The 18196-nt window shown below is 38.2% G+C and overlaps 1 protein-coding gene across 5 annotated transcripts in view; it reads left to right on the forward strand.

Annotated features, from left to right (window-relative positions):
* Nucleotides 1-18196, forward strand: part of GLMN (glomulin, FKBP associated protein) — a 46727-nt gene that overhangs the window by 24830 nt on the left and 3701 nt on the right. For all 5 annotated transcript variants that reach the window (XM_066376803.1, XM_066376801.1, XM_066376805.1 and 2 more), the window contains 4 exons: nucleotides 1029-1113; nucleotides 1743-1852; nucleotides 2669-2732; nucleotides 18026-18149. In XM_066376803.1, the coding sequence (XP_066232900.1) occupies nucleotides 1029-1113; nucleotides 1743-1852; nucleotides 2669-2732; nucleotides 18026-18149 (383 nt within the window). The remainder of the gene's footprint in view (nucleotides 1-1028; nucleotides 1114-1742; nucleotides 1853-2668; nucleotides 2733-18025; nucleotides 18150-18196) is intronic.

Here is an 18196-nt window from a genome sequence, read left to right on the forward strand (position 1 = left end):
GGCCTGCTGATCTTATTCTGTTGACACCTAGGTAAAAATATTAGTTAAAAACAGATTCAGGCATTATTAAAGTGCTAAGAAGTCTTCTTTGGGATTGGCTGGAACGAACACTCTTGATCCTATCTTTTCTTCATTTCTATTGATAGAGTCAGAGCAGGTTTATGAAATCTCAATTTTATGCTTAGGTCTTATACCTGCTCTACCTGTATTCCTACCAGGAAATCCCCTTTTTTTCTTAAGATAGTCAGATTGGCCCTGGCCGGTTGGCTCACTGGTAGAGCGTCGGCCTGGCATGCAGGAGTCCCGGGTTCGATTCCCGGCCAGGGCACACAGGAGAAGCGCCCATCTGCTTCTCCACCCCTCCCCCTCTCCTTCCTCTCTGTCTCTCTCTTCCCCTCCCACAGCTGAGGCTCCATTGGAGCAAAGTTTGCCGGGGCACTGAGGATGGCTCTATGGCCTCTGCCTCAGGTGCTGGAATGGCTCTGGTTGCAACAGAAGGGCGCCCCAGATGGGCAGAGCATTGCCCCTTGGTGGGCATGCCAGGTGGATCCCAGTCGGGCGCATCCCAGTCGGGCGCATGCGGGAGTCTGTCTGACTGCCTCCCCGTTTCCAACTTCAGAAAAATACAAAAAAACAACAAAAAAAAAACCCAAAAAAGAGATAGTTTTCTTTCTTTGCTATTGTTAGTCTAACCAGACTAGTCTCCTTTTACAGAGATTAATTTGGGAAGTTTTTAGGTGATTACACTAGTGTCTGTTCTTGCTATCATTGCAGTTGTCTACATATAAGATTCCAATTTGATTTGATAGAAATTTCATGTTGGAAAAATCCAGTTAAAACAGAATTTTCTAGTTAGAAAAATAACCCATAACAGTGACTTTGTAATTAGTTGATCACTTTGCTAATTGTCTTCACTGGTTTTTATATTCCTAGAAATAACGCATGGCCCATTTGAGTTTATAAAACTTATATTATCATTATACTGTAGTCCAGGATAGTTTTAAATGTATTGTAATTTTGCTTTTAAGGTGCTTATTGAATACAAGTAATCACTCAGGTGTGGAGGCCTTTATTATTCAAAATATCAAAAATCAAATTGATATATCCTTAAAGGTAAGAGCATAGTTGTATCAATTACTAGTTTATTTTGTAGGATATATTTATTTATTTGTGGAATACATTAATGTGGATTTTTGCTTTATGGATTTTTTTTCTATTTTTAGTATTAAGTTATATTTTTTCTCATTTCTATTATTTCTTTTTTAAAACCTGAATTTTGAAACATTTTTAACTATAGATTTAATATGTATTTTAAATTATTATTTTTTCTTCTTTTTTACAAGTGAGAGTACGAGAGATAGAGAGACAGACTCCCCGCATGTGCCCTGACCGGGATCCACCCGGCGATTCCCATCTGGGGCTTAATATGTATTCTTTGGGCTAATAGCATGACTTTTTTTCTGTTTTGTGTACACTTCTGAAATATAAATGGAAACTGAAGTCTAATCTGTTTGTGAATACTCAGTGATTCCATATAGAAAAGAGAGAGAGAAAATGCACCAGTGTCACCAACTGGTAGAGTTGGTTCCTGCTGTCTAGAAATAGTGAATGACAGAACGGAAATTAAAGTTAAAAAATACATATTTTAAATGTGTACTAGTTTACTTTTGTCGTAGCAAGGTGTTAGAAAACACATTCATCAAGCTATTAAAGCCTTTCTCAGTTTTTCTTTTGCTTTACAGAGAACACATAACAACAAATGGTTTACAGGACCACAGCTAATTTCCCTTCTAGATTTGGTACTCTTTCTCCCAGAGGGTGCTGAAACAGACCTACTGCAAAACTCAGATAGGTGAGGAGATCATTACTAAGGTTCACGTAGTAAATTGAGAATAAAATGGGAAACCTCAAGTAATAAAACATATTTTCCTATGATTTTTATGTGATCTATGGTTAATTCATAAAATTACAAAAAGATTTTCATATTTAAGTAATAGGTGCTATGTAAAATCAAAATAAAAAACTCTTCTTGTCAGAAGTATGACCAACAATATGATTTTGTATCTTGAATATACCCAGCATTCCAGTATTGCTTATGGAGATTTGTAACTGCAGCATTGGTGACTAAAAACTAAGAATTTCATGTGTATAACTTATACAAAGCATATGTATTTAGGTTTTATTGTTTGGTTTTCTAAGACATGTTTTTTTTTGTACAGAACATGTAATTTTACTTTCATTGTACTAGAATGAGGGTTGAGAAATGGTTATACACATTTATAAAAGGAATCTTAAAATTCAGGAAGCAACAGGTGATACTCCCAAATGTTAAGGCTAACAAGACTTCCATGGGGTGGGGAAAGAACAGCGTTTTTCACAGTTGCATTTTGTGAACTTGGGGAACAAGAGTGATAAGTGACTACTATCCCAGTAGTACCTGAAGTACATGGATACTGCTCCAGTCCATGGAATACATGCATGGACAGGTGTGCAGCTGCACAGTTTGGCACCCCAAGCCCCTGCGTTGTTCAAGGGTCAGTTGTACTTAGAATGGCAAACATAATAATCAAAATATATCCTAAGTTTTAACTTACTTTATTCATTGACATTGCTGTTGATTTTCTAAAACTGTACTGTAAGTAACAAATTATATATTTTTAATTAACAGGATAATGGCTTCATTAAATTTATTGAGGTATTTGGTTATCAAAGATAATGAAAATGACAATCAAGTAAGTGAATTTTTTCAAAAAGGAACTGTGAGTATATTAAAAATGCATAAGGAATGTTTTGGATTTCCACATCAATATCTACTTAAGCCAATATTTCATGTCTTACCCAGCTACAGAGGCTGGAAGGAGTATCAACAATTATTCTGAAACCTGAAGTTAATTCCCAGGGTCCCTTAGCATCCTGTGTCTAGCTTTCCTTTCCTTTTCCTGTTGTACTTCTGCTCTCTTACTGAAAGCATTGCTTAGAACTGGTAGGTAGATAAATTGGAAGTCCTAAGTCAACTAACCTTTTGGAGCTCAACATATATTTGGGTTTCTTGTTCAGTTGCCTCCACCTATAAGTCATGATGTCAGTCTGGGCTGTATAAAATAAAATCATCTGATAATTTGATGTCCCCTCATCAGACATGACAAACTGAAGCATTTTCAACACTAAAATCTGTTATCAGCACCTTTTGGATAATGTGTAGGAGTTGGACTTCTTTTTAGTAGTGCATCGTTATTAGAAGTATTCAATAAATAGAAAACTATTTGAGGGAGATTATATTTGCTTTTTATTTTCTCTCTTTCTACCCATTCTAATAGTTGCTTTCCCTGTGTGTCAGTCTATTAACTTTACCTGACTCACATGTGTTGGTCATCTGTTTTTGTTTTTTACAAAGTCATAAAAGAAATATCAGTAATTGACTTTTATATAAGATGCCAGAGAACTTTTAAGTAAATCATGATTTGGAATGAAAAGTTTAGGAGAGAAGTAGTAGTTTGCTTCCTTTATTATTAAATCCGGTTGGTTCACTGATTTGACATTCCTTTTTATCCAAAAATAGTGATTTGCTGTCATTGACTCCTGCTAGCTCTACAGGAGGGTGCTTTTTCTTTTCTAACATTGTATTGTGAAAATTTTTAAACATACAGCCAAGCTGAAGGGATATTTCAAGGATCACTGATTTACCTACCTATTTACTCTACTTTTATCATGGATTCATCCATCAGTTTTGTAAATTTTTTGACATATTTCAAGGCAAACGGTGAACATTCTCATGCTTTCCCCTAAATACTGCAGCATATATTTCATTAAGTAGAGTTAAATATACTTCTATAGTTTCTCTTGCAGTTAAAATTTACATGAAATGAAATGCACAGATTTTAAGTATATATTCAAACTTAACAAATGTATAGATCTATATTATTACAGATCGCTAACAAATACAGAACATCGCTATCATCACAGGAAGTTCCCTGGTTTTTCCCTTCCCAGTTAATTTTGACCTCATCACCCACCCCCTTCCAGTGGCAACCATTATTCTTGCCAAGTGCTGTATATCATTTATTCTTAACAATGCCTAAGTACTCATTATTTTTATTATTTTTTTTTTTATTTTTTATTTTTGTATTTTTCTGAAGTTGGAAACTGAGGAGGCAGTCAGACAGACTCCCGCATGCGCTCTACTGGGACCCACCCAGCATGCCCACCAGGGAGCAATGCTCTGCCCATCTGGGGCGTCGCTCTGCCGCAATCAGAGCCATTCTAGCGCCTGAGGCAGAGGCCACAGAGCCATCCTCAGTGCCTGGGCCAACTTTGCTCCAATGCAGCCTGGCTGCGGGAGGGGAAGAGAGAGACAGAGAGGAAGGAGAGGGAGAGGGGGAGGAGTGGAGAAGTAGATGGGTGCTTCTCCTGTGTGCCCTGGCCGGGAATCGAACCCAGGACTCCTGCACGCCAGGCCGACACTCTACCGCTGAGCCAGCCGGCCAGGGCCTACTCTTTATTTTTTACTTTTCATAGGTAACATAGACACAGGATGGATTTTTAACTGGCACAAGGACACACCTAGTGGCCAGAACCTTTGAATCACAAACTAAATCCTAACTCCTAAAAGAGCTTCTGATCGCCTGACCAGGTGGTGGCTCAGTGGAAAGAGCATCCCTCCTGGGACACGGAGGACCTAGGTTTGAAACCCCAAGGTCGCCAGTTTGAGTGTGGGCTCATCTGGTTTGAGCAAGGGGTCACTCGATCTGCTGTAGCCCCCTAGTCAAGGCATCTATGAGAAATCAATCAATGAACAACTAAGGTGCTGCAGTGAAAAATTGATGCTTTTCATAATTCTCTCCCTTTCTGTCTGTCCCTATCTGTCCCTCTCTTTATCTCTCTCTGTCTGTCACACACACAAAAAAAGAGTTTCTGATCAAAGTAGAAAGGATAAGTAAAATTCAACATCAGTGGAGGCCCTTCTTTAGGAAGGTGTCCTTAGGGTGAGGTATGAATTTTTACTTTTTCAAAGTAATCCAGAAAGGCCATACCTACGCCGTACCTACAGCTGATCTGATACGCCTAATGTGAAGACAAAGAATCTTCTTGATTAAAAGTTGATAGAGCCCTGGCCGGTTGGCTCAGCGGTAGAGCGTCGGCCTAGCGTGCGGAGGACCCGGGTTCGATTCCCGGCCAGGGCACACAGGAGAAGCGCCCATTTGCTTCTCCACCCCTCCGCCGCGCTTTCCTCTCTGTATCTCTCTTCCCCTCCCGCAGCCGAGGCTCCATTGGAGCAAAGATGGCCTGGGCGCTGGGGATGGCTCTGTGGCCTCTGCCCCAGGCGCTAGAGTGGCTCTGGTCGCAATATGGCGACGCCCAGGATGGGCAGAGCATCGCCCCCTGGTGGGCAGAGCGTCGCCCCCTGGTAGGCGTGCCGGGTGGATCCCGGTCGGGCGCATGCGGGAGTCTGTCTGACTGTCTCTCCCTGTTTCCAGCTTCAGAAAAATGAAAAAAAAAAAAAAAAAGTTGATAGATAAGTATGGAGCGCAGTGTATCTCGGGCAGCAGTGGTCCTCTGCCTAGAGAAGGAAAATAGCAGTTTAGAATTGTGCAATTTCAGCTATGACATTCACAACTAATGCTTCACTTTTATTCGATTTGAACATTATATTGTAAAGAAAAGCTTATAAGATTTTCTTATTTAATGGTTTTTGAAATTTTTTCTTAGGGATAAAATATTCCGATGTTTATTGCCATGAAAGGTACACTAAGAATTATTGTACCAAGGAAATTAACAAAAAATCCAGTCCAAGATGGCAACCTGACATCTTTCAGGCAACTTAAGATAAGCCTGTTCATCATGGAAGCATTTCTAACCCAAGTACATTAGATCATGTGTGTATAAATGAAAGGCAAATCTGTTTGCTGTGGTTAATCAAAAAATGACAGCTTCTGCGGTTTTAGAAATTTTTATTAAAAGAGAAATAATACACTTGAATGATTCTGCATTGTGGGTATTCAAAAGGACTCCTTCCAGTTCCTTTTTTTGTGCCATAAAGTGTGCTGAGAGGGTAACTAGTAAGATAGAGCTGAAAAGCAATTCTGAAAGGTATAGAGGAAAGTTAAAGAACAGTATCATTCAGTACCAAACCAGATGATTCATAATTGAATAATCTGTTTTCCTGCTATTTTGGGTCGCTGTCAATTGACTTATTCTTTTCATAAGTCGTTCCCCTCCTCACGATACTATTTCATACCTCTTTGTTTCTCTGCAAAAGTTACAGTAACCCTGTCCCACATCTCGTTTTCACATTACTTTTCTTGAACCTCCATCTCTAGTGATAAAGCCAACTTAGTTTTTATACCTAATGTTCTCTATTATTTGGTAGGCATCTTTAAATATGGGGTAGTGGCTTGACCAGATGGTGGTGCAGTGAATAGAGTGTCGGCCTGGGATGCTGAGGACCCAGGTTCAAAACCCCAAGGTTGCCGGCTTGAGCATGGGCTCATCAGTTTGAGCGTGGGTTCGCTGGCTTGAGCATAGGATCATAGACATGACCACAAGGTTGCTAACTTGATTCCAAAGATTGCTGGCTTGAAGCACAAGGTCGCTGGCTTGAGCAGGGGGTCACTCGGTTTGCTGTAGCCCCTTCCTGGTCAAGGCACATATGAGAAAGCAGTCATTGAACAACTAAGGCGCCACAATGAAGAGTTGATGCTTCTCATCTCTCTCCCTTCCTATCTGTCTGTCCCTATCTGTCCCTCTGTCTCTTTTGTTTCTGTCCCCCCCCAAAAATATTTTACTTCCTTGTTGACATTGGACAGAGCCATTTTAGATCATTGTTTCTCAACATACGCTCCTAATAAGAATCACTTGGATATTTTTTTATGTCTATATAAATGCAAATTCCTGGGTTCAGCCCCAAATCTTATCAGTCAAAGCCTCTGAGTGAAACACAGAAATCTGCATTTTTAACTTAGTGAAATTTGAGAACCTCTGTATGTTATGAATTATGAATAAAATCTATTTTATGTGATATTTGTATATGGTAAAAGAATATTATTATTTAGAACTGAATGATAAGGATATGCTAGATGTTAAAACTTGTGGGATATGGCTAAAAGGGGTACTTAGAGAAAAAACTCCAGTTTTACATGCTTATATTAGAAAAGACTATAAAATTGTTAATGAATTTTTGGCAAGATTTCAGAAATTCATGAAGATACAATATGTTAATTAAAAAGGGAGTGTAGCCTGACCAGGCGGTGGCGCAGTGGATAGAGCGTCAGACTGGGATGCGGGGGACCCAGGTTCGAGACCCTGAGGTCGCCAGCTTGAGCACGCGCTCATTTGGTTTGAGCAAAGCTCACTAGCTTGGACCCGAGGTCGCTGGCTCGAACAAGGGGTTACTCAGTCTACTGTAGCCCCACGGTCAAGGCACATATGAGAAGGCAATCAATGAACAACTAAGGTGTTGCAATGAAAAACTAATGATTGATGCTTCTCATCTCTCTCCGTTCCTGTCTGTCCCTATCTGTCCTTCTCTCTGACTCTCTCTCTGTCTCTGTAGAAATAAATAAATAAATAAATAAATAAAAAGGGAGTATAATTATTAAAACAGCACAGATTGTAAAATAGTATGAAAATTGCATGAAAGCATACCAGTAAATTTGAAATTTTCAGTGAAATAGAATTCCTTAGAAACTATAATTTAAAACTGCCGCAGTACTAAGAGAAATCATGAGGTCAAATAATTTTACCATAATTTCAAGAAATACTCAATTTTATATAAAATGTTACAAAGGCTAGAAAAAGAATAGTGACTAATGTTATCAGTCTATTTAATAAAGTATGACCTTAATACCAAAACAAAAGGAATAATATGCTGAAGGAAGGTTTTAGGCTAATCCGATTTATGAATATAGATACTAATATTACCATACCTAATTGAGAAAATAAAATTTATTTTAAGTCACAGGAATAAGTTGGATTTCCAGAAATGCAGTTATTGTAATTCATATGTTAGAGGAAATACTTGATCATATCGATAGTTACAGAAAAAAAATTTGATACATTGAACTTTCGAGTTAACTAGAAAATATAATTTATTATTTACAATTGCAACAAATATATGAGCTACTTAGGAATACATGTACAAATATGTATAAATCTTTATAGAGGAAGTACAACATAGAAGGATATTAAAAAGTTGTAAGTTCAGAATTCATAATGTATGTGGATGGAAAGACTATCATTAGTCAGTTCTCAAATTAATCTAAAAATTCAGAATAATTTAAATTAAAATACCAATTGGTTTTTTTTTTAAGCGAGTTTCAGATTGATTATAAGTTTCATATGGAACAGTTAAGGATCAAAAATAAGCCACGACAATTTTGAGGAACAAGTTGTGAAGAGGGAAACATGCCTGTCAGGTACCAGTATTTTTTATAGAGTCACAGTAATTTGGTGTTACCTTAGGGAAGGATAGATTGGATAGACCGACCAGTGGAATGTAATAACCTAAAAATAGATATACATAGAAACAATATATAATGATGCTAATGGTAACATATTTATTGAGAATCATATGCCAAACTATGCGTTAAGGATGTATTAATGCATTTAATTCTCCTACCAGGTGAGTATTACTGTTTTCTTCATTTTATAGATGAGGAAATGGACACATAATGAGGAAAGTATCTATAACTCACTCAAAATCACATACGTAGCTAGTTAGTTGAGCAGCCAGTTTGTGAACTTCGGCAATGTCCCAGAAGTCATCTTTTTTTTTTTTAATTTATTGATTTGGAGAGAGAGAGAGAAACATTGATTTGTTATTCCACCCATCCATACTTTCATTGCTTGATTCCTGTATGTGCCCTAATTGGGGATCAAACCTGCAACCTTGGCATATTATGACAAAGCTCCAACCAACTCAGCTAACTGGCCAGGGCTGGAGCTTGTGTTCTTAATTCACCATTGCACTCTATTCCTTGTGTAAAATGAAGATGCCATTACAAATTAGAAGGGAAGAATGGGGGGTTTCCTATGTGAGGGAGAAATTAGTTGTCTGTTCTACATAATACACAAAACAAAATTGTATTTCCCCATGTATAAGATGCACCATTTTTGGAAAAATTGGGTGTCTAAAAACTGGGTGTGTCTTATGCAGTGATTGTGGCATTTCAAATGCCATAGATGGAACTGAGGATGAGGCAATATATGAAGACAGTGATGCGTCGTCAGACACAGATGAGGACAAGCTAATGGGTGGAAGTTTTGACAGTGATGAGGAGTTGTATGAATTTTATGATGAATAAAACTTGAGTTCAATAACTTTATGTAATACTTTTTTTCTTCAAATTTAGGGCCCCAAATTTAAGGTGCGTCTTATACATGGGGAAATACAGGACTATTGAAAAGGAAGTTAGAAATTTTTAGGAGACCTAAGGGTGGAGAAGGATTTCATAAGTAAAAACACTAAGCACACACACAAAAAAATGATAAATATAATGACATTTAAACTAAGACTTATTCAAGAAAACTATACAGACTGCAAAAATAAGTCACATTGAGAGAAAAAAAAATCATTCTTCCATCCATAATTAGTATAAAAAATATCTACATAAGTATAAAGCAAGAAGAAAAAGACCACAAATCAGAAAACTAGGCAAAGGATTACAGATATTGAACAGACAACCAAAAGATGAGGAAATCCAAATGGCTAATAACCGCATAAGAGTCCCAGTATCACAAGTGTTTATGGAAGTACAGTTTAAAACTTCAGTGAGATAACCATTACAAGCCCATCTAATGGCAAATGGTAAAAGGTGGACAGTATAAGTCAGAAACAGCGATGAAACAAATTGGTATGATCACTTTTGGCGATCAGTTTGGCATTTTTCAATAAAGTTGAAAGATGAGCACTGTGAGTCAGCAACTCCTCCCACAGGTATATATTGTAATTTAGAGCAGTGATCTTTCAACTTCTGATCATAACCAAACATATTAGTGAGTCATTAAATCATTCTAGTGGATCAAACGATCAGTTTTTTACGTAATGAAATAGAATATAATTGAAAACATCAAGTGGCTTGTACATATTTTTAATAAAAAATTATGGATGTTGCAATAAATGTTATGGCCAATTGCAAAAAACTGTGAGAAAATGGCAGAGATATAACAGGTTCGCTAGAACAAGGGTGTTCAGTGTATCACTTACTAACATCTTCTAGAATGTATAGTACAGTATTTAATGGTCAGTTTGACCATTACCAGAGCAGAAGAGCTAACATTGTACAGTTTAATTTCATAGTAATATAGTATGTTGTTAGTTGTGAAGCTAAATGTACCACTGCCTGTAAAATTGTCAAGTTTTACAAATTATTTTAATAATTGTATTTTCAGAATGAATTTTATTAAAGGGTATACTTTTTTTCTCAAATTCATGACTGTTGCAAAACTTTCATCCCATGTGTATAAAATTGCACTCAAAATATTTTTTTATTAGAAGAAAAACAATAAAATGAAGTAAAAAAATACGGAACAAGTTGAACTGTTCTGAAACTCTAAATAATGACAATATTCATAAATATATTGACTCTATAATTAGTAAACTTTGTCTTCATTTGAGCCACATTTTAAAGAGAAACAAAATAGGCGCTGGCCAGTTGGGTCAGTGGATAGAACACATGTCGGGTTTGATTCCTGGTCAGGGCACACAAGAGAAGTAACCATCTGCTTCTCTTCCCCTTACTCTTCCCCTCTCTTCCTTTCCCGCAGCCACTGGCGCGATGGGTTCGAGTGTCGGCCTGGCTGCTAAGGATAGCTTGGTTGGTCCGAGTATCCATCTCAAGTGCAAAAAATAGCTTGGTAGATTCAAGCATCATCCCCAGACGAGGGTTGCCGGGTGGATCCTGGTGGGGCATATGTCGGAGTCTCTATCTCCCCTCCTCTCGCTTTAAAAAAAATAAAAAGAAAAAATAAGTGCAAGGCTTTCAAGTTAAGATTATGTAAAATAGTTTAATCAAAACTAAATATCCAATGAAAATGATAGATTTTGATATGCTATTAGTAAGTTTTCTTGCCGATATTTACTGAATTGGAAACACTGGGTTTTTTAAAACTTAAAATGGAAATTTTTTATAGGAATGGCAAGTGACAAAGCAGAACTGGAGCAATTACCTTTTTAAATTGTCAGAAACACTGCCAAAGTTGTTTGAAATCAATATATTTTATTTTGGAAAGCACTGATGTCTAAAAATCCTCTAAATCTTATAGATACATTGTAATGGTGGTGAAAATAGTTAATTCTAAAAGTTCACTGAGTAGCCACTCTTGAAACTTTCAGTTATCAGAGCTAAGCATGACCATTGTATAATATCCAAGTTCATTTATTGTTCCTATGGAAAGTTCTAGGTAGGACACATGAACTCAGGAATAATATTCATATGTTTCTAGTTGGAAAGCAGTATCATTTGGCAAATATTTTCAAAGAATATTTGTGTAGCAAAGTTGGCATATATACTGCTCACAAAAATTAGGGGATATAGCTTCATATTCATTTTGAAAATATCCCCTAATTTTTGTGATTAGTATATGTCTGATTTTCTGGCATGCCTAAAAAATAAAATTTGAAACTAGGGAAAACATGATTATATGTTTGCATATGTTAAACTTATCTGTGGGTTGCAAAAGATTATTATTATAGAAATAAGGCTTAAGTGTAATTGCTTTAACTAATATATGTCCTGACAATGAATAAAATATTATTGAATATAGTCTGAATATAGTAAAATTCGATAAATTGTTACACCTCATTTCTCATAAACATTTAATCACTTTATAAATTTAAAACATTCACAAAAAATGATAAAAGTACATTTACTTTTTAAAATCCTCTATGAGTAAGTAGGTTAAACTTGCTGGTTTAAGAGAATTGGTGAAATTTAGTTCTTCATTTACACCAAAGAGTGAATATAAAACATTATTATCATTTTGGGAATAAGGTTTCAAAAAATTTGTTACTAAGGGAAAGGGTGAAAAAAAATTTCAACTTAGCGCAATTTTTTAAAAAGAAAATCTTTTTCCTATCCTTAATAGATAATGGTTTTGTAAATATTTTTTTCCAAAGAGCAGAAATTTTTAATTTGATGAAATGCAACATACCAATTTTATTCTTTTATATGATTTATACATTTTAGGTTCTAAGAAATCTTTGCTTAAGAAGGTCATGAAGATTTTTTATAGAAGTTTTATGGTTTTAGATTTTATATTTAGGTCAGTGATCAATTTCAAATAAATGTTTTTTAGACAGTGTGAGGTATGGGTTAAGATCTTTTTGTTTTGACTCCAGCATTATTTCATGAAAAACTTGTCTTTAATTTGTTGAATTGTCTTGGTACCTTTGTCAAGAATCAATTATTTTTTCTTTTTCTCCAAGTGAGAGGAGGGGAGACAGACAGACCCCCTGTATGCACCCAGACTGGGATCCAGCCAGCAAATCCCATCTAGGGCCATGCTCTGCCCATTTGGGGCCATGCTCATAACTGAGCTACAGAGATGGAGGCTCCATGGAGCCATCCTCAGTGCCTGGGGCTGGTGTGCTTGAACCAGTTAATCCGTGGCTGCAGGAGAGGGAGAGGGAGGGGTGAAGAAGCAGATGGTTGCTTCTGTGTGCCCTGACCGGGAATTGAACTTGGAACATCCACACACAGGGCTGACACTTGACCACTGAGTTAACAAGCCAGGGCCAACAATCGATTTACCATACAAATGGGGGTCTGTTTTGGGGCTCTATTCTGTCCCATTGACCTATATCTGTTCTTTTACCAGAACTATACTATCTTGATTACTGTAGCTTTATAGTACATCTTAAACTCCAGTAGTGTTGGTCAACAACTTTGTTCTTCAAAATATATATTTTGGCTATTTCAGGTCCCCTGCTTTTCCCTATATAGTTTGGGACTATTTTGTCAGTTTCTATCTGTAAAGGAAAAACACTTCTGTATTTCTTCTCTACTATCAATACTTCACTTTTTTAAAAAGTGACTGTGGTAAATATTTACATTTGATAAAATTAGGTGTGAGTAAAAGAGTATTTTCTCTGTACTTTTTATGGTTGAATGTGATTTTTTCTGTAGAAAGTCATCAGTAACCTTTGTGGCCTTGAAAGCCTTCAGTGATACTGGTTAGTAGTAGTGCGTTCTACCTGTCTGCTTAGAGGTAAAAGGAAAGAAGAAGGTTAAAAGAAAAAGGAATAGAGAAAGATAGAAGACTGGAGGGAGGGATGCACAGGTAACTGAAAGCAGTGGGTTCCCGAGGTAGAGTGACACGCTTAGTAGCCCATGTGACATCACAGGTTGAAGAAGTGTCTGCCACCCTACAGCATAACCCATGTTTTCCGTGAGAAGACAAGAAAACTTTATATTATGGAAATTGAAGTTCAAAAATATAACTTAATGTATAAAATTAAAACGGTAAAAAAAATGGGTTGATTGTTTTAAAATCAACAAAAAGAAAAGTAGTAGTAATCAAATTCCCACCACCCATTGCTGTTAGAGTGTATGCCCTCGCTGAGGCTTTGTACCAGCACATCTGTACATACTGTTTTCTTTTTAAAAATGAGATCACACTATAGGAATTATACTGTTTGTAACCTTTTTCACTTACCAATATGTACCAAAGAACGATATTTTAATGGTGGTTTAGTTTCCCATTGTGTAGATACATCACAATGAAGTACACTGCTCACAAAAATTAGGGGATATTTTATCACTTCATATTCATTTTAAAATATCCCCAAGTTTTTGTGAATAGTATATTTTTATTCCAATTTTTCATTAAACATTTTTGTAAGTATCTCTGCTTTGGCATCATTACAATATACACCTTTAATTAGTTCCCCAGGAAAAGTTCATAGATGCTGAGTGAAAATGTATGCATACTTTTGAGGGTTTAGGTTGTTGATAGTTCTGCTCCAAAACTTCATTTTCCTAGCATTATAAGAGTAATAAAAAAGGACAGCTATAAAAGGATATGTCACAGTCACTAAAATCATCAGTTATTCAACACAGATATGGGTATATTTTATTCGGAGGGCTCTATGTAAAATGTCATACTACTTGGATCAAGATAAGTTCACTATAAAATAAGGTTTCAAGTAGTCCAGTTCTAGTTAAGGATATGTGTTTTCCTAAGTTTCCTTTTTTTTTTTACTTTAAATAATTTTTATTTTTCAGTTACAGTTGACATATAATATTATACAGTATTAGCTTCAGGTGTACAATCTAGTGATTTGACATTATAGAACTTACTAAATTATCACTGCAGTAAATCTGGTACCCATCTGACACCACACATAGTTATTACACATTATTGGCTATCTTCTCTATTCTGTATTTTACATCTCTATGACTATTCTATAACTACCAATTAGTACTTCTTAGTCCCTTCACCTTTTTCACTGATCCCCCAAACACCTCCCATCTTAAAGAAGACCCTTTAACATTTCTTGTTCTGATTTGGTGGTGAGAACTCCTTTAGCTTTTTTTTGTCTGGGAAACTTTATAGGCCCTTTGATTCTTTTTTTTTTTTCTTCCTACTTTTAAGTGAGAGGAGGGGAGATAGTGAGGCAGACTCCCACATGCACCCGGATTGGGATCCACCCGACAACCTCCATCTGGGGCTGATGCTTGAGTCAACCAAGCTATCCTCAGTGGACAAGGCTGATGCTTGAACCAGTCAAGTCACTGAGAGAAGAGAGAGAGAGAAGGGGGAGTGGGAGGGGAAGAGAAGGAGATGGTCGCTTCTCGTGTGTGTCCTGACCAGGGATTGAGCCCAGGATGTCCACGTGCTGGGCTGATGCTATATCCACTGAGCAAACCAGCCAGGGACTGCCCTTTGATTCTAAATGATAGCTTTGCTGGGTAGAGTCATCTTGGTTGTAGGTCATTGCTTTCATCACTTTTAATATGTCTTGCCACTCCCTTCTGGCCTGCAAAGTTTCTGTTGAGAAATCAGCTAACAGTCTTAATGGGAGCTCCCTTATAGATAACTGCTTTTCTCTTGCTGCTTTTAAGCTTTAACCTTTTGCATCTGAATTATGCTGTGTTTTGGTGTGGGCCTCTTTGGGTTCATCTTGTTTGGGACTCCCTGTGCTTCCTGTACTTCTGTGTCTCTTTCCTTCACCAGGTTAGGGAAGTTTTCCATCATTATTTTTCACAACGATTTTTTCAATTCCTTACTCTCTTCTTCTTTGGGCACCCCCTTGATGTGAACGTTGGCACACTTGACTCCTCATTTTTTGGACTTTCTTTTTGCTGTTCTCATCGGGTGTTTTCTGGTTCCTTTCAAATCTCTAATTTGATCTGCTTCATCTACTCCACTTTTGATTCCCTATAAAGTTTTCCTCATTTCAGTTCATGTATTTTCATTTCTGACTGGCTCTTTTTTGTTTTCTAGTTCCATTTTTATGTTTCCTATCTCTTTGTTGATGTTTTCACTAAGTTCATTTACTCTTCCCCTAAGTTTATTGAGCATTGTTATAACCAGTGTTTTGAACTCTACATTTGGTAGATTGCTTATCTCTATTCTATTTAGTTGTTGTTTTTTTTCCCCTGGAGTTTTGTTCGGTTCTTTCATTGGGACATGTTTCTTTGTCTCATTTGGCAACCTCCTTGTGTTGGTTTCTTTGTATTAGGCAGAGCTGCTGTGTCTCCCAGGCTGGACAGAGTGACTTTATGTAGTAGGTGTCCTATAGGATCCAGTGGCACAGACTCCCCAGTCACTGAAACTGGGCATTCCAGGTACACATCACCCCTACCCCCCCAGCGCCCCTGCCACATGGGCCGTACTCACAGTCCTGTTGTAGTTGAGCCTTAATTGCTGTTGGCACATCAGTGGGAGTAATTTACCCCAAGGCAAGGACCAGCTGCGACCACTGTGGAGGATCAGCTGTGTAAGCACTGACCCCACCGAACAGGACTTACTTCTGTGGGGCTATATTGCCCACTGAGTCCACCTCTTGAGTGTCACTTATGCAGGTAGTCTGGGGCTTCACAGAAGATGTAGACCAAGGTCAGCTGCTGTGTCCTTTCCAGGGCCACCCAGCATGAGCTACGAAATGATTTGCTGGTACTGGTGCTGGGCTTGAAGGTGCCCAGGAGAGGCCAAGCTACTGACTGAGGCCACTGCCACTAGTGCCAGGCCTGGGTTGTTTGGCAAAAGGTATGGGGATGCCAAGGTCAGATGCTGCTTGCTTGAGAGATTTTAAGAAAGTCTGAAGCATGAGCCAAGACAGGCTGTTCATATGGAAAAGCTACTGGAAATAGCTTGGGTGAGGAAGGGTCATGGGGAATCACTAGGGTGGGTCAGTGTGAGCCAGGTTGATGGGAGACTCAGATATGGCCTGCTGGCTCTGGGGGAACATTTTTTTTTTTTTTTCTGAAGCTGGAAACGGGAGAGACAGTCAGACAGACTCCCGCATGCGCCCGACCGGGATTCACCCGGCACGCCCACCAGGGGGCGATGCTCTGCCCCTCCGGGGCGTCGCTCTGCTGCGACCAGAGCCACTCTAGCGCCTGGGGCAGAGGCCAAGGAGCCATCCCCAGCGCCCAGGCCATCTTTGCTCCAATGGAGCCTTGGCAGCGGGAGGGGAAGAGAGAGACAGAGAGGAAGGAGGGGGGGTGGAGAAGCAAATGGGCGCCTCTCCTATGTGCCCTGGCTGGGAATCGAACCCAGGTCCCCCTCATGCCAGGCCGATGCTCTACCGCTGAGCCAACTGGCCAGGGCTCTGGGGGAACCTTTTGAGCCCTGCCAGCACTTCTGAGAGAAAGCTGCCTCTCCAGCTCTCTCCCTAATGCCAGATAATTTACTTCCTCCCGAATGTCCCTGGTACCTTTTCAGCTGCTGCCCCAGTACTAGAGCTTAGAGCAAATGGGTCTGGTTTGTGCTTGTGTGTTAGCCCTTTGAGAGGAACTGCTTGGGACTCCAGCAGCCTTTTCATTTCACATAGCCACAGTCCTGACTGGTTTTTATAGCTGGAAGTTATGAGAACTTCTCTTACTGGCACTGGAACCCGGGCTGGGGGGCTTGGTGTGGGTCTGGGTCCCCTCATTCCTTAGGGGGTACCTGTGCAGCTCAGACCTCTCCCAAATTGTATCTGCCATAAGTACGGGACCAGCCCATTCCAGTTTTCTGCCCTTTACCAGTCTGGATATGGCTTCTTTATCTCTAGTTGTATCCGTCTGTTCAGGTAGATTTCAAGCAGTTCTGAGTGGTTGTTCTGTAGTTTAGTTATAATTTTGATGTGGTTTTGGAAGAATTCAAATACTGTGTTTACTGCCATCTTGACCAGAACTTCCTAAATTTCCTTTTTTAACTGAAGTATTTTCCCTTGTAAAGAGTACCTGGAAACAATACCAGTGAACTCCCTTCTGTTTTAAATGAACGTGAGACTCTATGACTCCCCTCTAGTACTATGAGAAGAAATGCTCTTGGAGTAAAAACCTCTAATATGTATGATGAAATAAGCCTAAGGTGTCCAGAATCTTTGTCTGCATTTATTGCCAATAAAGTCCATACCAGTTTTGTGTTAGAAAAGTTTCAATGGGGAAAGAAAATAATCCTCTAGAATTTAGATCTCTGACAGGGGTATCAATGGAAAGATCAAGAGTTGAAGGGATCTATAAGGTAGATTCACTGTGGAGATGTTTATAGGGAAAGATAAATGTGTTAGAGACCATGTATATTATCATCAAATAATTTTCTCATGTATAAAACTTGTAAGTTACAGATCTCAAAACCAGGAGCTGCCCAAATGCATAGCAATGAGTGTACTGACCAAATTAAATTTTTGTTTTGATTGGTATTCAATAAAATAACTAGATGTAGATTAAGGATGTATTATTAAACCGTAAACTCGACCTTAAAAGGCAAGGATCATGTCTTACTAATTCTTGTTTCTCCAACTCTCAAACACGTTTAATAAGTCACTTAATAAATGTTGAACCAAATAACTAATACTTTTAATAATTCTTCTTAACAGACTGGATTATGGACAGAACTTAGAAAAATTGAGAATAATTTCTTAAAGCCACTCCATACAGGACTTAATATGTCAAAAGCACATTATGAAGCAGAAATTAAAAATAGCCAAGAAAATAGCCAAGGTTGGTAATTTACAATTTCATTTTTGCTTAGTTCTAAAAATTGGTCA

This window comes from Saccopteryx leptura, chromosome 3, assembly GCF_036850995.1.
Source record: "Saccopteryx leptura isolate mSacLep1 chromosome 3, mSacLep1_pri_phased_curated, whole genome shotgun sequence".
Classification (NCBI taxonomy): Eukaryota; Metazoa; Chordata; class Mammalia; order Chiroptera; family Emballonuridae; genus Saccopteryx; species Saccopteryx leptura.